General features: G+C 35.5%; 2 protein-coding genes and 1 long non-coding RNA gene across 4 annotated transcripts in view; 2 read left to right on the forward strand and 1 right to left on the reverse strand.

Moving 5' to 3' along the window:
* The window catches only part of LOC106135518 (myosin-IIIb), a 30,772-nt gene extending 7,023 nt beyond the window's left edge, over window positions 1-23,749 (forward strand). Inside the window, exons 2-21 of the mRNA XM_013335852.2 lie at window positions 8,928-9,119; window positions 10,612-10,767; window positions 10,993-11,274; window positions 11,396-11,698; window positions 11,814-12,095; window positions 12,372-12,560; window positions 12,985-13,187; window positions 13,652-13,832; window positions 14,690-14,840; window positions 15,439-15,646; window positions 15,805-16,100; window positions 16,265-16,554; window positions 16,875-17,149; window positions 17,369-17,534; window positions 18,017-18,230; window positions 18,832-18,966; window positions 19,854-19,996; window positions 20,406-20,584; window positions 21,532-21,630; window positions 22,677-23,749. Of these exons, the coding sequence (XP_013191306.2) occupies window positions 8,955-9,119; window positions 10,612-10,767; window positions 10,993-11,274; window positions 11,396-11,698; window positions 11,814-12,095; window positions 12,372-12,560; window positions 12,985-13,187; window positions 13,652-13,832; window positions 14,690-14,840; window positions 15,439-15,646; window positions 15,805-16,100; window positions 16,265-16,554; window positions 16,875-17,149; window positions 17,369-17,534; window positions 18,017-18,230; window positions 18,832-18,966; window positions 19,854-19,996; window positions 20,406-20,584; window positions 21,532-21,630; window positions 22,677-23,034 (4,275 nt within the window). The 5' untranslated portion in view covers window positions 8,928-8,954 and the 3' untranslated portion in view covers window positions 23,035-23,749. The remainder of the gene's footprint in view (window positions 1-8,927; window positions 9,120-10,611; window positions 10,768-10,992; window positions 11,275-11,395; window positions 11,699-11,813; window positions 12,096-12,371; window positions 12,561-12,984; window positions 13,188-13,651; window positions 13,833-14,689; window positions 14,841-15,438; window positions 15,647-15,804; window positions 16,101-16,264; window positions 16,555-16,874; window positions 17,150-17,368; window positions 17,535-18,016; window positions 18,231-18,831; window positions 18,967-19,853; window positions 19,997-20,405; window positions 20,585-21,531; window positions 21,631-22,676) is intronic.
* Window positions 1-25,742, reverse strand: part of LOC132903278 (uncharacterized) — a 91,004-nt gene that overhangs the window by 20,308 nt on the left and 44,954 nt on the right. The gene's annotated exons all lie outside the window — the stretch shown is intronic.
* The window catches only part of LOC106135524 (alpha-catulin), a 54,943-nt gene continuing 53,304 nt past the window's right edge, over window positions 24,104-25,742 (forward strand). The window contains exon 1 of the mRNA XM_060951138.1: window positions 24,104-24,236. Within this exon, the coding sequence (XP_060807121.1) occupies window positions 24,150-24,236 (87 nt within the window). The 5' untranslated portion in view covers window positions 24,104-24,149. The remainder of the gene's footprint in view (window positions 24,237-25,742) is intronic.

A 25,742-nucleotide genomic window follows, 5' to 3' on the forward strand; every position in this document is an offset into this window, starting at 1 on the left:
ATGATAAAATTTTTTCATTCTTTTTCATACTTATGACAGGGTTTTTTATCATACTTTAATTGATACCCTCGAAGTTTGATCGTTGTATGTAAAAACTGAATAATCTCGTGTTTTGGTACACTCAATAATTTTTCTTTTATTAAGTGTACAGAAACACGAGATTATGTTATGACTCAACGTATTACGTATGCTGAGAACTCAAAATAGGTAACGTAAAATATTGCTTAGCTAAAATCTTGATCCTAACAGATTTGCCTGAATGAAATTCAAACGAAGGTAAGAGCCACACAAGGTTTTTGATTATAAAAATAACACTACAATAACACAAGGCTTCAGATTATAAACAATATGCTCATTTGTCTAAGACGTCTAACTGCAGACAAACAAACATAATGGCAAGGGAACTCATAAAAATTGTTTATTTTTTTGGAGTTTATAATGTAGGTAATCAGTTAGAAAACGTTCTGATTCCCTAAAATGGCACCTATAACAATTACAAGTACTCACCACGGTTTTGCAACTTTGAACGGATGAGTGGTATACATGCACTGAATACATCGGATGCAGAACAATAACTATACAACAATCGGACTATTTGGAATGTCACTGACGTGGTTCAGTTCTCTTCGATCTCATTACGTCTCTTTTCAGAATTTCGTTTGATTTTTTTTTTGTGAAGATAAACATTTTCAAGAAACCTACACTACACAGTTAGTATATCAATTAAATCTTCATCGCACCTGGATCATAAGAATAAACCGAGGCTTAAGTGGACACAATAGGGACAAAACAAATGCCAAATCCAAGACAATAAGTAGGTTATATTATGACCACGCGTAAAATATTACAAAGTAGGTACAGAGGCATTATTTTCACACGGTAGGAACTAAACTTTATTTCTTAGAATTTAAGCCTAATCCTTAGTGTTTCCTTGCAAAACTTAATTAGTTTTTAAATACTCCACAATAATAATTAAGATACACGAACAACCCGTTTCCTCATCTCTATTTATATTAATATTCATAGAAAGTATAAACATATTATGATTAACATAAAGACACCTATTTACCGCTAGCCAAGCAAACAATTTCTTTTTCTTCAGTTTTTTTTATACGTGGCTAGTAAAGTTGTGTTTAAAGCAGTGAATTTTATATTATATCGTGAACTAGAACTTTGTCTTGAATAGCATCTACCAACCTACCAACCACAAAAAAGACTAAGAATTAATTTTCAATAAATAATAGGTAGATTCTAGGGCAGCAATGAAGAATAAAGATATCGATATTTTCCTCAATCTGTATTTAATTTCATTTAGTAATTATGAAATGTTATCTATAAATTCGGGATATAAGACCACAGTGGCGACGAACACCGCTCATTACAGCTTACGTTTCGGATACATTTATTTAACTCACGCCTCTTTCCCGGAGGGGCCGGCAGAGTCTACATCATGCCACTCGCCACGATTCCTGCATACTTGGGTTACTGTATTAATTTCTTAAGCTGTATGGTTTCCACGTGCTAAGTTTAGTATAAGATCACACGTGCCCAAAGGTGATGGCCAGGGATTAGCCTTGCTCGTGACATTGGCTTTGCAATGTCGCTCGGCCAGTAATTAAGAAACCTTTCAAGCGTACAATAAGGTCGTTCGTATTCTTTCGAGGCTCATGAAATTCAATACGAATTGTCTAAGCACCTTGACTTGATCAATATTCGGTCTTATTCATAGATAAGTTGCGTCATTCGCCTTAATATTTTTTATTTTTCTATCTAGTGACGTCCATTGAAAAATGGCATATCTTTTTTTTTTTGTTATTTTAGAGTAACAACCAAACACTAGTAATAAGTGACCATGCGTTTACACACATTCTTTATTGTACGTAATAACATTGAACATAAATTGTACGAATATTGTTCAATGCCGGACTTATTCCAGATTTCGGCCACTCAGCTTTTACAGCAAAGAACCTCTTCTTACATACCGTTTGAATTTTCAAAGCGACTGTTTTTTGATTACAGATTTTAACACAGTTACCTAAATACAAGGATTTACTTAACAATATTAAATTAAATATTAGATCTACAGAAGACATGATCAGATTCGGTATGCATAATGAAGTGGGTGCAATTTAGGAAGTGCGCTTCACTGGCGTGGCGTTGTTTGCTTAACACGAATGTAAAAGGCCAATCATTCGGTCGATTGGTACAGCACTCATTGGACGGACGTTCATTGTTATGTACTAATGCGACGTGATCTATTGCCATTCGTATCATATTTTGAACGAATACGTAAGCATTTAAATTGCCATTTCTATGATATTTTAAAACAATTAATTCAATGCATTTTACAAGCTCTGTTTTTTTTTACCAATTACACCGGTAATCCTATCCGGTAATATACCGATATTAAGAAATTAAATTGAAATAACATTACAATTTAATATACAGGCGTGCCTTACCAGACAATGTTACGAGGTTATGGTACAACAAAAGAAATATTAGTTAAAAATGTTTCTTTTATAATCTTCAGACGGTTTGTTACTAAGTAAGTACTTCGAACCACGTGTAGGTTTGAAGAAGCCAACTGAATGTAATTTCATATTATTCCGATGTTTTCTGAAATCAATTTCAGTTACTGACTATGCCTCGTTAACTATCACTTTCATTGCACGAAATATTTTCTGTTTATTATCTTCACAATACAAGTATATTTTTCCGATATACAATTAGTAACGCTTTCAGTTCAATCACGAAATTCATTCATGATTGAATAGGAATAGGAAGCGCGAAATTCTCCGAAACTAAACTGTTGGCCTCGTTGAAGTGGTTGATATTGTTCCTTTTCCCATGAAGTTACTGTAACAGTGCAATTCAGTGGAAAATTCTACATTTTTCCCTACTTTTTAAAATGTTAGTAAACTACTTCTACATGAAAAAGATATATGAACCGTGAATTACATGCTAAAGCATGTAATTCCTTCCTTTCTGGGTGTATCGATAAACAAATAAATCAATTCACAAAAACAAATAATAAGCGGCTAAAAACTGTGTCACAAGAAATTTTGTCTTCGAGTAAACTGATCAGTGTGTGCCAAGTATACTAACCTACATATAGCCCACAGTTGTATGCGCTTACGCACGTACCTACTTATTGTTGAGTGAATCATGTGCAAATAGATCGAGCGAAATGCAAGGTGATATGTAGCGGGTGGAATGAAACTTTACACCCTTGCACTTGTGAAGCATCGTAATTATTTTGTAATGCTTAATAATTACATTACCTATTTACATCTCTTTTGAATAGAGGCGAGAATAGAGGAAGAGATGAATGAAGATGATGAATGAAACACTTAACTCCACTGACAAGAGTTAGCTCTTAAATTTAAGAAGCAGACCTATTTACATGTAATTTATTTATTGATATCTTAATACGTTCATCTTGTCTTCACGCGTCATATTTAACTACGAAACCTGAATCTCATTATTGTTTACATTTTTATGATACTTATCCATAAAATAGAATCTTTGTTACCGGCACAACAATCAAGCGTAACTAAATATATTAATTTTAACCGCACGCGCCTTCTATGCCCAAACTGGTTGATTAGGTAAATTTATTAATATTTAGCATATATAAAAAACCTACAATTAAAAATAACAGGAAAAGAATAATCAAGAAGTAATATAAAATAATAAGATGCTATAAAATGAATTTTAATAATGGATTTAGTTTATTTCTGCGTTTTTATTTTATTCAGAGTACAAATTGTTAATTATCACGTTAATCTTGTGATAAAAGTTCACCAAACAATAACTATTGTTTAATGATTGACCGTTGGAACAGTCGAATTCCTTTAGTACCGGAGTTGTCTTTAATTCCGATAGAAAGTGATTACTTTCTATAGCGGCGGTCACACCAACTTCACATTTACGTTATTTTGACGATTTCAATGTCTTTGAGTTACCTTAACTATCGTCGTCACGCCCCGTAAACAACTATTTTTGTCAATTTCAAGGAGTTGCGGGAATAATTATAAACGCTTTTCAGAGCACAAACAATCGTAGAGTAATAATTTTATTTACTTAAAATTTGTCTTTTATGCAAGTGAAGATATATAATATAATCTGCATAGTAAACAGGTAATTTTAATTCCACGCAAAGCCCGACTGGTATGTTAAAGAATACAAAAGTGCGGTAACAAAATGTACTGTGCAGTTATTGTGGTATGGTAATGAAGAATGTATAACTAGATAACTGGATTATTGTAATGCATGGGCACACAAGGTATTGTTATGTGCAAGTCTTCTTTCTTTGTATTGTCACCGAGCGAGTTTGCACTACCCAACAGTGCGCACTTAAAAGGCTTGAATTCCTGTGTGTGGGTGGTAGCGTGTATTTCCATAACATAAAGACACTACAGAATTAGCACTTCATACAATTAGGTACATTAGACCTATAATTGTATTCTATGTAATATTTGTATAATTGTAAAATTATTTTAGATAATTGTAAAATTAGGAACTTACATCGTTTTACGAAAGTCATATTAGCTTTTTGAATTTTCAAAGAAAAAAAGGGAAGCATTTTATACATAAGATGATCGTTTCGGAAAATTGGTACCTCACCTTTATCTTATCCACTTGTTAAACTTTGGCATATTAGTAGCGTACCGTAAACCAATGCGCTTACACGGAAATAAGTAAAAAGATGTAGTTCTACCGACCTTTTTCGCAAAGGTGTGATATATGTTACCCGTTTGTACGTTCGTAAATTTCACTTACAGTGTATAGGCATATGTTTAGCAGAAGGTCGCATGACCACGCTGGCGCATTATCGGATATTCCCTAAGGCTGTGAAAGGATTGCATTATGCAGTTAAAGGGTTTCAGTGTTACTACATTATTGAATCAGAACAACATGCGTACATATAATCACGTCATTATCCCTTTCGGGGTGAGACAGAGCTAACTTTTAGTGATATAAGTAATTGAGATCAGAACAACTTGAAAAATATTAATCGATACTATTCTAAGTTACAGTATATTAACATGCTTTATAGTCAGATTCAAGCTTTTATTCACCATCTAAATATAACTAATTACGAAACGCAGAGAAAGCATGTGAAATTTATAATCGAGCACACTATCAACATTACAAAATCGCGTTAAATCAGAACGAACCGACAAATATTGATAAATACGATTAACGCTTTCGCTGATCCCATGATATAAGTAGCATGAATAAAATAAATTGCCTGTAAATATCACGAAACTGGAAAGAAATCTTACTTCGCCAATGCAGGGCTTACTTATGTGATTTATTGTAAATTCGTTATAGGTAATTTAAGTAATTTATAAGCACGGTAATTTAGCAAAGTGTAAGAAAAATATCCTGTCACAGATACGAATAAATCATTGTCTCTTCTTTACAGTTTAAAAACTAAAATTTTATGGCGAAAATAATTGGCAGCAAAATGATCCACGTTCTTTCTAAAGTTGTAAAGTCTGTTAAAGCAGCTTCTACAATGCAAATGTACCTACAGTATCTAAACAGAGTTGATATCACAACATACATACAACAGGAAATTATAGTCGAAACAATGGTAGCTGGGAACTTATATCATTAGCATAGACTAATAGCCATGTGAACTTCTTTAAAATCTTAACCAGCTTTTATGTAAAATTCGTTTATTTAATTACTGGCAAGTAATAATTATAATAACGGTCTAGATTAAGAGATTGAGAGAGAATGTAGATGAGGAACAAAGTAAGACAATAGCGAGGTGCTGAACCGAGAAGAGGTAATGAGACACTCTGGGATAGTTATGTACAGTTTCCTATTTGGTCACTTACATATTTATTTGCATACCCGTGATATGCAAATGCAAAGAAATATCTAATGATGAAAAAGAGAATTTGTTTAAATAATTAATGCAATTTGATGTTTAATGTAGGTAACTTTTTTCTATAAGGTTTTTAATTCCCAAACGAGGTAAGTGATTTTTAATAATATCCATACTAATTCTAAGAAACTTATATTGTGAAAAAGTAAAGTTTTGTAACTTTTATGAATATTTTGCTGAAGACTTTGATTATTGCGACCAAATTTTGATCGAGATAATAAGTAGACTGACTCGAAACGCAAACGCTGAATCAAAAATATACATATGTACGTGTTATATACAATTAATGTAGAATTCAAATTAATCAGATAGAAAACTGAACATTATAATTAAATAAAAAAAACTATTAATCATTTTCACATGCGACTAGTTTGCGGCCGCAGCTATCTTCGTGACAAATAGTGAAAGTGTTCGGTTCGCCTTTCCGTCCGTCTATCACAGTTATTGAGACTTTTTCTATGAAAATGTCTAATGCCCATGTTACATTGTGTTGTGTATCGTAATTGCGTGTGACAATGATTAATGTTGGATGAAGTTCAATGCCTCAATTGTTACGAACTTGTCACTTTTTTGACCCTTCTTGCATTTTTAATCAATAAAAACTAATCAATTAGCAGTCGATTCGTTCGAAGAAGACTCCGCGTGTAGTATAAGATCCCTTAAATATGTTTTTATTTTTAACTTTTCAACATCTCGATTAGACATTTATTTTATTTTTACTTTTAACAAAAGTAAGTTATATTACAATTAAAATATTTTTGAAAGATTTTAATAAAAAACGCGATTTAACAAAAATATTATGATCAAATAAAGATTACAGTGCCAAATTCACATTCAACCCGTAATATAAATTAAACTCTGAACTATGTTATACTTTATACTTTCAAAAAATAATATTAACGAGCAATCACAGTACTGTCCAAATATTGGTAAATCATGCAGTCTTGCGACATACTTACTATACGCAGAACAAGAATGACACCAATTTGCCGCACTTGAGAAAAGATGTCAATATAGGAACTGAAGTTACGTCACAAATGTAAGCAATATGTTGAACGACATACATAGCAAACACAGAGTGTAACCACAGAATTATGATTTGTACTCGGCGTTCATTAAAATATTGATTTTATCTTAAGCAAGCATCTTTTGAGCTTCCTAGTTCCATCTTATACAAATGTTATACAGTTTCATGCTTAATCATCGCACAAAAAAGGTACATACATGTCATCACGTCTTTATCCCTAACAGGCTAGACAGAGCCAATATTCTTAAAAAAACAAAAGAATCAATGCACCCCAGGCTTGCATACATGCAGGCCTATCTATTTTGGAAATGGTGTGTTATTAAAAATAAGTTGTATTAATATTGTACCTTGAGGTACCAATATGATGTAAATTGGAACATTCGTTATTTTTTTAGAAAATACCACAATAACATCTAAATAACGTTCAATCTATTCCATTTAAGTAACAGAGAAATTATCACTGTATATAATATTTTGAATATTGTTAAAATATTTATGAATGCAGTTCTGTGATCATGAAATAAATATTATATATTTTGTGCAATATAATTGAAAATAATATTGGTTTGTAACTTGCACCAGTTTTTCCCACGAAACATACAGTCATTTTGCATAACTCAAAATAAAGATAAGCATAACACTTAAGTAAATGAAGCATTTACATGTTTAATGTAAATTACTTATATAACTATTGGCTTTCCTACTTTATAATCACTTTTGATGGCAATACTTAGTTGCTTTCTAATAGACCAAAAAGTGAGAGGAAAATATAATTATTTTTGGTAAAATTATTCTGATCAGTATGAAATAGGAATCGGTTATAACTTAAGTTCCATAGATTAGTAATTATTTATTCACTACGAGGAGCCCATATCCTCAAGAACCATCTAAGGTAGAATGCTGCACCTCTGTCATAAGATGTGTGCACTGTCCAGGAATAAATTAATAAGAAATTTAGCTCCTTTCCCTTTTGAAGTCGGTCAAAAGCCGGACGGATGAATTAACTCCGCATTTTGCATACTAATTTCTTTAATTGATTCGGTTTAGCATAACTTTTAATCCGATCTATTCTTAGTTATTTAAATAAATATAAAAGTAGTTCAGTTACATGAGTAGTCATAGATTGATATATTCAAATTCAAATCATTAGCCTAAAACATATACTCTCGCCTTATTCCTCATTGGGTAGTAAGAGTTAAAAAGCCAAAAGTATTCGAAGTTGGATGGGTTATTATTATAATGGAATTTGAATGGAACGATATTTTTAAGAGCGGATTATATAACATATGTAGATCGATCGATACTACGTAATTAACACAAATTAATAAGTAATTAAAAGTAATATAAATCAAATTAGCCTTAGAATTATTGTAATAGATTGCGGGAACTTAGAAAAATATACAAAAAAATATATGAGTAGGTATATAACTAAATTAGAATGGTGACGTTCCGTATTATCGAATTTTGTTATGCCAAAAATAAATGTGGCGAAACGACAATGTCTTCATCTCATAATCGCCATTATGAGTAAAGTTTGCATATTTATAAATCGATTATACATGATGACTAATTTTACGATGTATTAATATAACATTTGAATAGTTAAAAAGTTTATTTAGCCCTTTCCTTTCAAACCTGTTTTTCTTTTTTGTAAGAATTTAGCTATTTGTGTAGTTATACTGATGCTGCAGAAACTTTTTTTTGGTAAACCTATAGCCTCGGCAACATATGGGATACAATTTGATAACTAGAATAACTGATGTAGCACCATGATCCGGAATGAATCTTCCAATCATACGGAGTTGCGGGCGACCATTGCAGGATAACCTAACCCATATTGGATTTTAGTAAAAACTGCACTTGATGAATTTGCCTGTTCACCTTTTACAAGATCCATAGGAGAGAGATAGAGTGGTCTTATTCTAAAGCTCCGGGAACCACACATTTTTCCACTTTTTTTTCAATAACGTTAAATGTAATGATCACTTATTATTACAGATGCGTGGTTAGAAGTAGCCGCGAGCCATGCGGAGCGACATGGCCTACCGCGGCCTCTCCCAACATGTGGAGCTGGACCGAGTCGCCGACCCTCGCGAGAGGTTCTCATTGCAGGAGCTCATAGGAGAAGGCACCTATGGGGAAGTCTACTGCGCGAGGGACAAGAAAACTGGGAAGAGAGTTGCCGTTAAAGTTAGTTCTTCTTCAGAATGTAATGATGATTTGAAATTATTTAAGTTAATCCCCATCCACACTTATAATAAAGAGAAAAGATTTGCATGTCTGTAACGACACTAAAAAACTACGGAACCGATTATGATACAATTTGGTACACGGATAGAATAAACCTTTAGGAATACCATACGTTTTTCTGGAAATGCTATCGGTACAACGTCCCAATTTCATGCGTATCTAATTTTTTAACACTCATTTGATGTTGAATGTTAGCAACACACACCATTCTTCTCAGTCTTGAGCTTTCCTAAGTTAATTACCATTATAACAACACCTTTATTTATCGAGTTATTTTTGGCATACCAAATCTGTTTTTGATAAGGTTACTGACTCAGTCGATGACTTCACAAATATTATAAGAAAGTTATTACCTTAGTAGAATCATAGAAATAAAAAACTGGAAAAGTAATAGAAGCCAATAGCAAAACCATGACGTTATGCTACATATTACTGTTAGTAATATCTAACAAAATATTTTTCTCCAACTATGATTTGCATTTAATTTGAATATGAATTCGTATACTTACTACCTCTGTCTATAGATACATCGAATTGCATGAACATCACTTGCATATAAACGCTTATCTCAGTGTGAATAAACCCGTTAGGTCGACTAACCTGTTTTTAGCATAAACCTACACATTTCGTAAAAGGGCTGGGTGCAATGGACAATAACGAGCGCCCGGCAGTTTACGACAGACGCGGAGAAATCGGAACCCAAGTGAAATTTTATTTGTGGCTGCACTGGTCCTATGCCACTGATTTCTCCATTTTAAATACGCAAAGCAGTTTAGATTCTGCTTATTTACATTTTTTTAGTCTTTGTAATAAGTAGTTAACAGATAAGATAAATAAGCTCTAAGTTTTAGAAAAAAACTATAGAAATATTCAATATCAATAAATATTGAATAAAAATAAATAAATTTGTAAAAAATGTGATGCCAAATAATACCTTACAAATAATAAATCCCACGTATTTCTTATAAACTAGACCCACAGAACAAATGATAATAAACAACACATCGTTATGAAAATCAATGTAACAACTATTGCAGGTCCATAGCCGAAGAATAGGCCCGCCCGAGGCTTTTTATGTGCCGTATTGTTAGCATACGGCATGTAATTGATTGCGTAGATGATATCTCAAAACTTTGCATTGGTGTCAAGGCTGTACATAACAATACATGCTCCGGTCGGTTAACCTCCCATTTACACGGCTAGAGTCAATGTTTACATTATCATAAATGTTACGTCGGTGTAAAAATAATAACAAAATCCCACGGTAAAATATATTTGCAACTATTTTGATATCAAAATTTAATTATATAATTAAGTCGGAACAAACTCTTTTGATTGTTGACGGTACTGATAAGAAAAAGTAATTGAAAAATAAAATTTCCTCAGACATATATATATTTATTTTATACGTTTTTATCTTAAACTTTTACAGATTTTGGAGAATATAGCTGAAAATATAGAAGAAATTGAAGAAGAATTTCTAGTATTTAGAGATTTATCAAGTCATCCTAATATACCTGAATTCTTTGGGTTATTTTTGAAACGCGGAATTAACTCAGATGATGACCAAATATGGTTCGTTATGGAGGTTGGTATTAGTTGGTAACAATATTAATAAACATTTGTTTAAAATACTGAAAAACTAAGGTTAAATGCTTATATGACTGCACAATATTATAAATTACAAAAGTTTTACCGTAACGTATATAAACACGATCGAAAAAATCCATCCATAAGCTTTATGTGGAAATTGTTTCTACGGTAAATTATTATTAGTTCTTTAATGTGTCTTTGACTGTAATATAATTTCTAGCTCTGCACCGGAGGTTCTGTCACCGACCTGTGCGCTGGAATGCGGGCGCGAGGAAGCAGTCTCACTGAACCGCAACTGGCGTACGTACTCCGAGGAACTGTACGAGCTCTTACTCATCTTCACGCTCACAGGTGCATGCATCGTGACGTCAAAGGTCATAATATATTGCTGACCGAAGATGCCGAAGTGAAACTGGTCGATTTCGGAGTGTCTTCCCATTTGGCGGCGACAGCAGCACGACGAAATACATCTGTCGGAACGCCATATTGGATGGCACCTGAGGTAAGCATCCATATATGGGTTACATTAGCTCAGTTCATACCTATTTCGCTGATCATATAGTCCATTGACTTATGAGAATATGAAATTTGTGCCGATTTTGTGATGTCACTGATTTTTTCAGGTGATAGCATGCGAGCAGCAATTGGATGAGTCTTACGATTGTCGTTGTGACGTTTGGTCTGTTGGTATCACTGCTATCGAGCTCGCTGAAGGAGAGCCTCCTCTCTCTGGGTTGCATCCGATGAGAGCACTTTTCCAAATTCCTCGCAACCCGCCTCCAACACTGTCGCATCCTGAAGCATTCTCACCTCATCTTGTAGATTTTATTACTGATTGTTTAATCAAAGACATGAACCAAAGACCATTTGCCAGAGAATTATTGGAACATCCTTTACTTTTGGCTGTTAGCAGTTTTGAAGATAAGGTAATACAATAATTAATATGTATAAAACTCCAACTGTGAGCGAACTCTTAATTCTCACAGTGATAAGTTAGTTTTGATAATGTGACTGAAAAAATTAACAATGTTATTTTTTTAGATTCGTAAAGAGCTACAAGCCGAAATAAAAAGGCAAAGAGCTGAAGGTCGCAGTAGCAGAGCTCCAGAGGCCACCACCAAACGAGGCAAGCTTAAGTCACACAGGAAGGCCAAGCCTGAGAAAATGTACACGGATGATTTAGCAGCATTGGAGGTTTTAACGGAGGATGCTATTGTTGAACAACTACAGAAGAGATATACTCAGAATCACATATATACATACATAGGAGATATATTGGTTGCTGTTAATCCATTCACCGATATAGGAATATATACTTCTAAGGTATAAGTTATTTTAATGAATAATGTTTGCTTTGCTTGCCTTGATAATCTACGATACGAAAAACATTGTATTATATTATCTTTGGCGCCTTGACCATTACATTTAATTTAATTTTAGGATACAAAGTTTTTTGCGTACTTTGGTTCTATTTTAACAACAAATTCATCTACATTTGACGAATGTACAGTCTTTTCCTTTTCAGTCTTAACAAATAACGGTGTTAGGTCTAATGCTAATGCTTTCGCCATATTCGTTATTTTCCACTCATCGTTATAGAGTCAGCAGATTTACCAAGGGCGGTGCAGATCAGACAACCCGCCTCACATCTATGCGGTTGCCGACGCGGCTCATCAGGCGCTCTTGCATCAGAAACAACACCAAGCCATCGTGATCTCAGGGGAAAGCGGGGCCGGGAAGACTGAATCTGCCAATTTGTTATTGAAGCAACTTGTGTTTTTATCAAAGGTGAATAATATTAAAATCAAAAATAAAACGGAGAAAGATAGACTCAAAGGCCACGATCAATTGTATGGCTCAGAGGCGGAATTAAGATTCAGATATGTAGTAACAGGTTGATAGACAATAGGTCAAGTTATTACTATCCCACTGGCCTTTCTGTCTCCATGAGACTGTATGCTTACGCCGTAAGAGATGAAGACGTGATATAAGTCTAAGTAAGTGGATAAGATTAGGTAAGCAGAACGTAAGTACGATTATAAGCACAAAGATGAGGGACCTCAATGCTATAATATTGTTACTAACTGTTATCTGGGAATCTCACAGCTTTATCTGGATCAGCCAATGTTTGGTTTACAAGTCTATTCGTTGCAATATAAAAAGAAACCAATATCTCTTTATAAAACCATGAAACTAAAATGTTTATTTACAGACACAAAATCGCAACTTGGAGGAAAAGATACTCCAAGTAAACCCAATAATGGAGGCCTTCGGGAACGCCCGCACGGGAATTAACGCAAACAGCTCCCGCTTCGGAAAATATTTGGATCTGTCAATGATGAGAGTCGGGAGGATATCCGGTGCTAGGATTTCTGTTTATCTTCTCGAGCAGTCGAGGGTGGTTCATCAGGCTCTGTAAGTAGATTGAGTAACTTAATTATAAAGATTTTAGAAAAATAAATGTTTGACATACCCACCTACTGTAATGTAATTTAGAATTTATAAGTTTGTATGTGTATCTACATCATACATCGGTATAAAAAATTACGAAACGTTTCAAGACATGGTAAATTGTCTGCCTGGAGAACCAATAGATATATTTGGATATACCTACCTGTCTAACTATAAAATCTTTGAGAAGTGCAAAAAGATGTCTTCCTGCATGGAAGTATATGACCGAAACAATGCTTATTATTATTTATGCAAATACTTTAAAACTGGCAGAATGGAACTCCATGAGTGTTCAAATTAACACACAAAGCTTGTGACTTGCGAAGAATTAAGTACAAGCGACAAAAATAAGGAGTTCATGGAAATGCCATTGTTTCATTAATGAGATAGAATATATTAACACTTTTAAGTGGATTGTCCTGTTTTAGGGGAGAAAGTAATTTCCACGTTTTCTACTACCTTTACGATGGCCTGGAAAGCGAAGGTCGCTGGAGAAAGTTCTACCTTGACGAGCAACTAAAGTCTAGACACAGATATCTACAACCTCTTTCGGTGGTGCACCGGGAGCATAATGTGCATCGATGGAGGCAACTCAATCAAGCATTCAAGGTTCATTTTATTCCCTTTAGCAACGCGATTTTGTGGTTTTGAAATAAATTTGTACGATATGAGATTTAAAAAATTAAAACGCAATTGAAGTTCACATTTATGCACGTATACGAAATTGCTAATTTTACAATTAGAATTTTAGAATACAGAAGAAGTAGACATTTATTACTATGCAAGAAATCATATCATTAATGTAATCCTGTAAAACAGAATCTCAAATTCTTGACATCTAAGTTTCGGGCTAAAATATTGTCATTGAGAAGACAACGCGGAACAAAAAGCATGACTTACTTACAAAAAGACTATTGGTAATTTCATGCGTTGTTAAATGCATATAATATTCTGTAATAAATGAATATAGTACAATAAGAACCCCACTGAATACAGTTATAAAAAGACACCTTCATTAATAAGATCAAAGTAACTGTTTATTTTTTTTAAATTTAACAACTATTCGAATGTCGATGACCAATCAGATGACTAACACTTGCTTCTTTATATGATAACATGTTAATAACCGGTTTGTTTCAAGACGTCTTTTCGATGAATAATGGTATTGAAGAGTCATATGATCTTGGCCAATTAATTCCTTTTCAATTTGAACATATGATTGATTATCTTTAACAATAATTTGAGATAGATAGCAATTGTAAGTGATCAATTGCAATCTACTCGTTATATATAACGTCATTGCAATGTAGTTTTTTTTCAAAACTTATCTACCTGTACAAATAATATTTTTTATGGACTTTTTTGTAAAAGGACTTAAAAAAGAGGTCATAGACCCAACAAATTATTGACATTTTCATTAGCAATATCGAAAAACAAGTATACAAGCAAAACTTGTTAAATTCTAGGTTGTGGGGTTTCAAGAGGAAGAAGTACAGATTATCTACAAAATGCTAGCCGCCATCTTGCATCTTGGTGACATAGAGTTTGGAGAGATGGCTGGTGAAGACAACGCTGACAACAGAGCAACTATCATTGATACCGCTCCTTTGCATAGAGGTAATATAATAACTTAACATTAGTATTAAAGAATAAGGTTCGGTAAACAAGATAAATTAGAAAGTGAAATGAAAAATACAATATAAGAAAGCATCCTTGAAGGTATGGTCTCTAGATATGTCAATTATCTTTGAAATCGGTTTACAAATTTTTGAGTACACTTACACAAAAAAATATTATTGTTTAAATATCATCTTGCTTAATTTTTGTACTCGATTTGGATTATTAACAATTTTAAGACTTGATTCTCTCTTATGCCATGCCAATGTCTAATGCCAATGTACTACGATATAGCGGTTTTGCGAATTAATCCGAGGAAGTTGGCTGGCTTCCACATATTGTAGCAATACTCTGTTATTTCTCGGGCCTTTTAATATAAAGTACGAATAAGGTAACTTTATCATAATATTACAGACATTCGAAAAATCTTATACTTTCACGTTCACTTCACAACTAACTCTTTTTATTATAACTGTTGTTTATACTTATTTATATAAACTTTATTGCACCTAAAATAATGTAAAATAGGTGTACGTATACTGTAAAATAAAGAAATTTTATGTCGATTTGCCTAAAGATAAAGATGTTTTGATTTCAGCATCATGTCTTCTAGGTGTTGAAACTATTGATCTCCGTGAATGTCTAACCAGCAGCAGCGTAGTAGCTCGAGGGGAAACTATCGCAAGACACAGTTCCCCGACTGAAGCCGCCGTTGCCAGAGACGCCACAGCGAGAGGTCTTTATGCCAGAGCATTTGATAGAATCGTTGAGAGGATAAATGCCTTACTCTGCCAGAATAGACCAGCGTAAGTTGTACGAGTAATTATAATAAGAAAGACATAAAGAAAAATTTTGTTTTTCTATATAATTTTAATAACTGATAAACCTACACCAACCACTCCACTAGTCAGTCATCTAACAGATTAGGCTTTAGAGGATAATAAGATAATTTTTATGATTGCAGAAATGAGCAACTCTCGATCGGTATCTTGGATATCTTCGGATTCGAAAATTTTTCCAAAAACTCCTTTGAACAACTTTGCATTAACATAGCTAACGAACAAATTCAATATTATTTCAACCAACACATCTTCACATGGGAACAACAGGAGTACATGGCAGAAGGCGTCCCTGTGGACCTTGTGGAGTTTTCCGATAACAGACCAGTGTTGGACATGCTTTTGTCTAGACCTATGGGCCTGTTGGCTTTGCTTGATGAAGAGAGTCGATTTCCACGTTCCACGGATAGAAGTCTTATCGGTAAGAATACGCGTATGTGTAAATGAATTTGTTTCTTGCAACTTCCATTCTCGAAATATCTAAAATATTATACACATTCTTTCCAAAGTTAACAACTAATAATTGAAATGACAATTAAAATTTTTGTCTTGTGTAGATTTAAACATTACTTATTTCTGTTTCAGAAAAATTCCACAACAACGTTAAGAGCAAATATTACGTTCGTCCGAAATCAGATGCTATCTGCTTTGCGATCCACCACTTCGCTGGTCGAGTGGTGTACCAAGCTGATGGTTTCTTAGAGAAAAATCGCAATTTCTTACCACCAGAAGTCGTTCAACTAATGAGGCAGAGTCAGTATGACATTATTAGATTCCTGTTTCAATGTCCGATCACTAAAACTGGCAACTTGTATTCGCCACTGCAAGGTGATGTGGATTCAAGAAGTTTGGAGAGTCCTAATGGAGATACAAGAGTAAGTATTTTAAATCATCAGTACCAACCCAACTGCATGGCGACTTGTGGTTTAAAACGCTTGAAAAAAATTCAATTGAAGTTTGAAGTCGCCTTTTGTTGCAATTTTCTTATAGTGTAAATCGTCCAACCGATCAGGGAACTCGGCTTATTTTTAACTGAACCACCTTGTCGCTACCAGTATTACTACCGCTGCTTGCGACACGAAACTAGAACGTTTTTACCGATCTACGAGTATTTCATCGTTATCTTCGCCCAGCTCCTTGGTTACCTGACTATACAGTAATTACTTCTACTAACAAACATATTTCGATCTTGCAGGATCGGTTCAACAGCCGCGGGCTGGCCTCTCAGTCACGAGCTCAGCAAACCGTCGCCACCTACTTTCGATATTCTCTCATGGAGTTACTGCAAAAGATGGTGAGCGGCACTCCGCAGTTCGTGCGGTGCTTGAAGCCGAATGACTCGAGGTCGCCGAAGCATTTTGATTCGGCGAAGATTCTAAAGCAGTTGAGATACACTGGAGTGTTGGAGACTATAAGAATCAGGCAGAATGGGTTCTCGCACCGGCTGACGTTTGAAGAGTTTTTAAAAAGGTATGTTAATAATAAGATTACGAATGTTATTTTAATCAATTATCTAACTATGAGTTACGACTTTAGGTTAAGAGAGAGTACGCCCGTAAGAAGCCAAGAAGAAAGCTATTTAATTTGCCTTTCATCAAAAATCCATTTATTTTCAATAATTAACAGAGTATTCAAAGATTTTAGAATTTTAACAGAATTTCGTAATGTTATGTCTGTTAATCTTTTCAGATATGGCTTTTTGGCATTCAGTTACGATGAAGAAATGAAACCTAGTCGCGACACTTGTAGAATTCTACTAATGAGGCTTAAAATGGACGGGTGGGCACTAGGAAAATCCAAAGTATTCTTAAAATATTATCACGTTGAAGTTCTCGCCAGGATATATGAAGAACAGGTAGGTACACTCTTTTGTTCTCCTCTTTTAACTTATTTAAAGTTATTAGTAGTTTTTAAGGAAATATAAGACATACTACAATTTAAAACGAATGTTATAACGATGATCAAAAACTAGATCGGAAACGAATTAAAATGGAGCTAGAAGAAAATAAAGTTTTTGCTAAGAATAAAATCAAAGGTCTAAAATGGCTCAATTCTTCGAATAAGCCTAATAGCTAAACGTGGTCAATCAGTATTTTCAGGACTGTTGGCTCTGTCTGCGCCACAAGGGATATAGATGCGATTATATGTATGTATGGTTATGTCATCCTAATTTTGAGTTTATACCTATCATTATTATTTGCGCGCCTGCATGCAGGTTGATTTATATGTAAAAAATATGTGAATCATGCAAATAAATTATTCTATTCTATTCTATTCTGTCAAAGATGGCTTGAAAATGTGAAAGATTTTGACTTGATTTTTCTTTAACTATTTTAGATAAGAAAAATAATACTAGTTCAGGCTTGCATCCGCGGCTGGTTAGCGCGGCGTCACTATCAAAGACTGAAGGCTCAAATGGCTATCTCAGTACTGACACTACAACGACACGTTCGGGGATGGCTCACCAGAAAGAAACTCCAGGAGCGACAGAGACAGCTGGCACGGGAGTTCCAAAGAGAGCAAGAGAGTCATAGAAGGCAACAGAAAGCTGGTATGTTCTGCTCTGAACAAACTAATGTTAATTCTCTCTCGTGTCAATAATCTTATGTATCGACTTCCGCCTATGTAGCAGCAGCAGTTAACTTATTAAATATACAAAAAAACCCACAAAAAGGAAGTACACTGTTCCTTTTCTTGAATTCTGGTAATTAATTAAATTTTATACCTATCATATTTTTACTCAGCGACGCGCGAACTTCAGTCTTCTTTTGTAAATTAAAGTTCGCATAAATTAATTATTGGGTGTAGGTTCATATTTATTTGGCGGTTTATGCTTTTCAATTTCAGAGCGTGGCGCGCAATATTGTTTATAGTTTGCATAAATAAAAGCAAATATCTACTGTTTGTTTATGGTAACGCACTCTCGCCAATTCATCCTTACTTGGTTCGCGTTTAAAGAACCGAGCGCGCCTACCTAATGGCTCTGCGTTATTTTAATTATTTATCTTTGCCAATTAAATAAATTTTTGGGTGTGTTTTATCTAGCTTGACCGTCCCTGACGACCCGTGACCCGTCATTTTATATTTTTACCTTACCAAAACAAAACGTGGGACTGGGCTGAAATAACATGAGCAAATATTACGGCTTGCAGGAAATAAGAATAAAGCACTGATAAAAGCAAAGGTCCTGCAGCGGATGACGTCAGACGACAGCGACGGCAACGAGACGAGCTCCGGGAACAAGGAGAATGTGGACACCAACCGGGCTGCCGTGGTCATACAGAGCCGTGAGTGTTTATCACGTTTTTATGCATTACGGGGCAAATAGAGTCTGCAGTCACAAAATTAGAAGCCTACTATATGATCCCAACGCGGTAACTAAACGAGAAAAACTTTATTATTTAGCCTCCTAGACAAAAGTTATTATATGAAAGATATATTAAGCTACCGTAAAAATTTTAAACCCAACCGACCTATTTAAAAGAGTTGTATGCGTAAAAGAACTTTACCAATAAGTAAGAGGTAACATTGACATTTAAATTTATCTACCCTTGCATTAGGGAAGCGTTTTAATTACCTACAAGATAATAATTCAGACATCAGAAATATATCGGTATTGAACTGTTTCGAAAGTTGCGTGCTGCACGATTAGATACCTGTCAAGGGGTCTACAATAATAATAAGACAACTGACAAGTTAATACGAGATTCAATATCAATTTTGAACTATTATAGGTATACTGTATAATTTATGAATATTTACGAAGCCAAAAAAATATGTAATACGTTATACTAGCTTTTCCCATAATGATTTTCAAGAAAAGAGTAGCTCATGTTATTTCAAAAGCTATATTTTATCCGAGTACCAAATTTTGTCAAAATCGGTTCGTTCAGTAGTTTTTTCCTACAAAAATACAAATCTTGTCTCTTTATTATTAGTGTGGATGTAACAAAAATCTACATCAGCGGCCTTTTGGCTCGAAGAGGATAGTGGTAGAGAATGCAACTGAAAACACGCAAAAATTAAAGAGAAAAGAGAAATTCAAGTCATCTTCTTGGCGTTTTTTTCATTTGTCTTCTTGCTTTATACATATTACATTCATAGGGTTTTATCTGATAAAATTGTCGATAACAACCCTATTGATCTGTTGTTGAAAATATGTATCGTTTGTCAGATTTCCGCGGCTACACTGCCCGTCGCAAATGGGCGAAGGGCCGCGCGCCGCCGCCGCCGGGCCACCCCGCGCCCACGCCGCAGCTCATGCAGCAGTACTCGGTGCAAGAACGAGCTGCCCAGCTCCATGCCTTTGCTGATCAGGTGGGCTACCTATGTTGATGAAAGTTAAATTGAAACACATAATTACTTCTTCTTTATAACAGACCGAGCCAACAGTCTCGTCAAGTCTGAAAGTTCAGGTGTATGGCTTAGTGATGGAATTGAGATTTCAATAGTGACAAGTTGCTAGCCTAAAGGAGAAGAATCCCTAATGTATTAGTTTTATTACTAAGTTGAAATATTTTATGGGGAATCTGTCATTTCCATTTCTATCGCCAGGCTGATTCGGCAATCGAGCTAGCGATAGTAATCAAAATTATGATGAGCTCTCCAATCCGTTATTTTGATATCTTATTAATATGATTAAGAATATCTTATTTTTGATAAGTTATTCTTAATACCAAATTAGCGATGATTTCTTTCCAGTAAAGTTTTATTATCTTTGTACAAGGTGCATAACAAGAACCAGGAGGTCCACAAGAATCTGCGCCGAAACAAACCGGGCGTCCGGCTGCAGGCCGTGCAGCGGCCGCCGGACGAGTACCGCGCGCCGCCCGGATTCACCTTGGTGCCGGCCATAGTGCGCGGACAACCGAGCCAGCTCGAAAAAGATGCTAGTCGACTATCTAGGTTGGTTATGAGTATTTAAGTAGTCAAAGTAGTTTCTTTTATTTGTTGATGAAGCGAAAGTATGCAGGGATCATGTCAAACGAAAACTGTTCAATAATTTTGTTATGTAACGTATAAATGCGTGTGTAGTTTTTGAAGCGAACCTAAACCTCTTAAAGACAGCAAAAATACTTTGATTTTATCGTATAAAGAATAGGAGGCTTCCATTTCTTTCTCTTCAATGTCGTAAAGGCCTTCTGATTCGTATATCGTAAAAGTATTCTGTACTGAATATTTTTTTTTATTTGTAATCTGCTTGCGATGGATCAATTCAGTCCCTCGCCTGAATTCCTGGAGTGCCCAGCCAGACCTTGGGATGAACCGCTGGTGAATAGAAAAGATATTGAGATCAAACATTACAGGTCGGGTCCCACAATGTGTTTCTCATGCTATGGTCATTACATGTCTGCATTGTTTATAACTTTTTATAGTACCTAGTCATGTGTTTTATAAACGTATCATAGAGGTATCATGTGTGTGGTAAGCATGGTATAAGCATCACATCGACTCATATTGTAGGCTACAAAAAATAATCTTTCATACAATGAGTGAGACAAATATCATTAAGGCATAAAGATATACTTCCTTAATAATCATCATTATCTCTCAGATTTTAGGACAATCTTAAGATATAGTTAACATATAAATTTGAGGTTATTCACAAGCAACAAGTATAAAGGAAAAGAAAGTTAGAGCTTGGTTAATAAACATGTTTGAAAGATAGACATATTTAGGAAAAAATATATGCATTATTTTACCTGCACTATCAAGCGCCCTTGAAAATGTCATCTAAATCGATCCAGCAGTTGAACCGTGAAAGCGTAACAAACACACGTAATTTCGCAGTAATCATTAGTATTATAGAGTTTGGATTGTTATACCCAATCAATAAAAAACATAACTTTCAGACGTCAACAACCCAGCAACGATGAGTGTTCGCACCGGCACCTCCAGAACCAAAACTGGCAGAACCGGCCGTGCAGCCGCCAGTGCAGCGGCCTCGTCAGGTACGACCCACACGATATGACCACCTACTGGCCGTAGACTTACTAATGCCTTTCTTTTGATTCACGCTTTACATTTGGAACTCAGGAATTGGTATGTTTGGTGTGGATTTAGAACGCTATGATTTATTGGTGTTTCTGATATAAGTTCATTTCGAGGGAAAACTTGCACAATGTTATAGATTAACCAAATGTTTCAAGTTGTTTGCATTATTATAGGCTGTTGGTTGTTTGGATGCCAGATTCATTGATTCCTTTCATAAAATAGCCATAAAATTCGTTAATCGCATATACCATTGTATCTGATGTGTTCATGATACGGTTGCCACTAGCTAGTAGTACGAGTAGTTATAAAGTCTTACACTAAGTCTTCTTACTTATTTTAATTGCATGCTATTTATTGATGGGAAATTATTTTTGTTGTTGACCTATCTGGTCAATAAGTATCTCTAACAAAACAACAAATAGAAAAACGTTTGGTATGTACTTAAATTTTATTGCAATAATAAAGCTAAACATTTGACTAGAAAAGAAAAAGAAAGTGCCATTGGGATTTTTAACTGGCAAATAAGAATTATACAATTTTAGTGTAACTTCATATTTTTGTATAATGGAGTCGCGTGTGTGTTTATTTTTAAATAATAAATGTTTCAAAGCTTTGAAGCCATGAATCTAGGGCACACTATTTATACGAGATTAGATAATTTCAATCTTATGCTCACCCAATTTTATTGGAAAGTAATAATATACCTATGTATCAAAGATTTTTGGTTTCTACAAAGTAGAAACTTCTGAGGATTTTAAGTGTAAGTCATTGGCAGATCAGATCAGTTAAAAAAATAAAATATACGCAATCCACATGTAATTTGGACTCGATAAAATTACTTCCATACTCCATTAGAAGCGAAAGCACTGTATTTTTTTTTTTAATTAATATTTATATAACATTTAAAATGTCAAATATATATCACTGAAATAAAAATATTTAAAAAACATACAATCAATTTCAATTCAATTTAATATCCACTAATATAACAATTATTTCACAGCAACAAAATCAATGAGCTAGTGAAGAATTCTCAAAAGGCTGGCCACTCTCCGCGGCCCGTCTACAACCCGTCGCACGATCCCGAATCGGATCTTCGCAAAATTCTGCGAAACTCGCCCGAAATTCTCGCTACACCTGTATTCAGTTCAGACGACGACTACACCGAGGGGCCTTTCCGCTTCAAACAACTACTACGACCAACTTTGGGTCCTACGGAGAGCCTGAGAAAGCGAAAAGTTCGCAATTCCCCGGGACAAAGTCCGTGGTTGTCTGACAGCTCCCAGGACAGCACTAGTTCGAGACAGCCCGTACACAATAAACGTCGCCCACAAATTAGTATGGGAGTTTATTATAATTAACCTAGGCAAATACAAAACTAAATTGATATTTGTTTTAAAACCTCTTGCATAATCAGATAGGTCTCTAGCAAAAAGTTTCGTTATTTACGTAAGTAACTGTCATCATTTGATTACCATTGTATAACGAATGTAGGGATGATAAACATAAAAAAATTATACTTACATATGTATCTAGATTTTAAGAGTGCCTAATTTAAATGAATTATTCTGACTGTATGTCGATTACTGTATTCACGTCACGTTGATTAAGTTTAATTAATAATAAAATACATAATGAATGAAAATAACCACCAATATTGTGTAGACTTTATCGTTTTAATGCATCTTTATCTTTAAGTACTGTACTTAATAAAAAGTATTTATGTAGTGAATAATGCAATTATGTACCAAAGTCATACTATTAAAGTTTTAGTCTTTAGTAAAATCTATATTTTTTTAACAAGCAGTTTTCGAAGGAATTATATATATTGTACTAAAAAAGTAGTAAATACTAAAAAGATTTGGTTTATTGATATTGCAGTATTACTGTTAATTATTATATTAACTAATGCAATTGTTTTATTAGATCTCGAAACTGTAATATTGCTCGCCATCAAGTAAAAATATTTGTAGAGATTTAGATCATTGACAACTTTTGTGATAATGTGCCAATGATTATTGTTAAGTTAATTAGTTGTCAACTTAAAAGTTATGGGTTATTAAAAAAATTTAAATCTTAATGCATTTTCCTTAGACCTTTCGAGTCTGTGCAGATTAAAAATAGTCTTGTCTTGACTTACCCATGGTTAGATCTTTAGAAATATCATTACAGATTGAAAGAAATTAATTCTAATCCAAATCTGGAATTGGAATAAAATAAACAAATGAACACGTTATCCACAATATTAAATCAAAGTAGCGTCAAACAGTGAACACCAGCAATCAAAACAAAGTAAACACGTCAACTCGTAGTCCCACTAGAGTACACGAAACACGCAACGTGATGTTTACGGCGAGCGGCTTGCATGCTGCGGCGGGCGGGCGGCAGAGGGGCGCCACGTGACGGCGCCCGCCAATAGCCGCCAGCGAGCGCGTGCGTGCGCACACGCGCAGTCGCGCCCGCGCCCGCGCCAACCATGGCGTCCGCTGGCCTGCCAGATTTCGACATTTCACAAATCAAAACGCGTTCCGTCGAGAGAACTCTACTACCCCTCATCAAGCAGGTACGCTCAGTGCACGCGACCATCTGCTCGACGACCGGTCCCAGCTGGGAACGGTGACGTTTCATACCTGGCGGCATGCGTAACTTGACTGACGTCGCACGAGAAGCTCGACGATAACGCCGGTTTTACGCGAGTTTTCTAAAATCATCTCTTTTATTTTTGGAACTGCGCAACGACGTCTGCATCGTAAGCTTGCCTGACGTTTCGCTCGCTGACGTTTTACACCAAAATACACGTTAGAACTTCCCGCCTGCTGCGTCGACAATCTGTTGCAGTTTTAGTTCACGCCGACGCAGTAACGAGGTGTCGGGCGGCGGTACATTCGAAGTAGTCCGGGACACCGTTTATTCAACATTCTAAACTATGTAGAAAGGACAGATTAACTCAATATCGATAAACCCGGGCAGGCATCAGCATTATGAGATCAAATCGGAATTACACTTTTACGAAAAAGTTAAGTTTTCGTATGTAAGTAATAAGGGCGGGCAGCCACGTGGATAGGGTGGAAGGCGAAAGCGGGTGGGAGGCTCGATCGATGGCTGCCAGGTCCGTCAGTGCCGCGGCGAACGCGGGCGGAGCGGCGCGGTGCCGCAGCGACAGGCCAGCGCCACGGAGCACGTGCGCGCGCCCGCGGACTGCGCGCCGCCGAGCGCGCGCCCACCGTCCGGGCCCGCGCGCCCGTCTCATCCTCACAGACATGGACGCGCTCTCCGATGACGACGAATATGCGCGCCGGGAAGTTCAGGTACGTCTTCTGTTCGAACAGCATCTGACAAACATTATTGTAATTCGAAAGATTTACGACCATATCATAGAAATGCTAGAAAAGAAATCGTGCAACAAGTAGCCACGTCCCACGCTGGCGAAGAAGCTCGCGTGCAAGAACGACCTTGATCTGAGCTCGCGCCGTGCGGTCTCGCCCGGCCGCCGCCGTCGTCGTCGACCACTTGGCAAGTTATCTTAATTGAAATTCTAATAACATAAATCAATGTATCAGGAAATCTCAACACAGGTAATAAAATTAGTTTCACTGACGGTAAAAATGTAGCCTCCAAGAAATAAATGCCTAGTTTAGTGAAAGTTTATTTCTGTTGTAAGTATCAATTTGTTTACATACATCACGGTTAATGCTTTGATTCGTAGAGAATCACAAAGCCTCAAATATAGAGTTAATTAGGGTAAAAATTACAAAATAGTAATCACATTCATGTAAATTTTTTCAAAAGAATATTCGATGAAGATCGAACATATATGCGTTTAAGCAGACGACGGCTGTTTGCTTGACGTAATGTCAAGGGTAAGTGAAATTTCTTAACTGGCTTGAAATAATCTAGTATACGTTCTCGGCTTCGTGCGTGCAAATACAAAAATTCCCGCCCCCGTGGGCATTTCGAGAAATCCGCTCTTAGTATACCTTAAGGCCGTAGGAACCTACTCGTACCTACGAGTAGGTTCCTCCGGCCTTAAGATATACCTATAATATGACAAATTCCAAACCTCTAATCA

The sequence above is a fragment of the Amyelois transitella genome, chromosome 3, assembly GCF_032362555.1.
Source record: "Amyelois transitella isolate CPQ chromosome 3, ilAmyTran1.1, whole genome shotgun sequence".
Lineage (NCBI taxonomy): Eukaryota > Metazoa > Arthropoda > Insecta > Lepidoptera > Pyralidae > Amyelois > Amyelois transitella.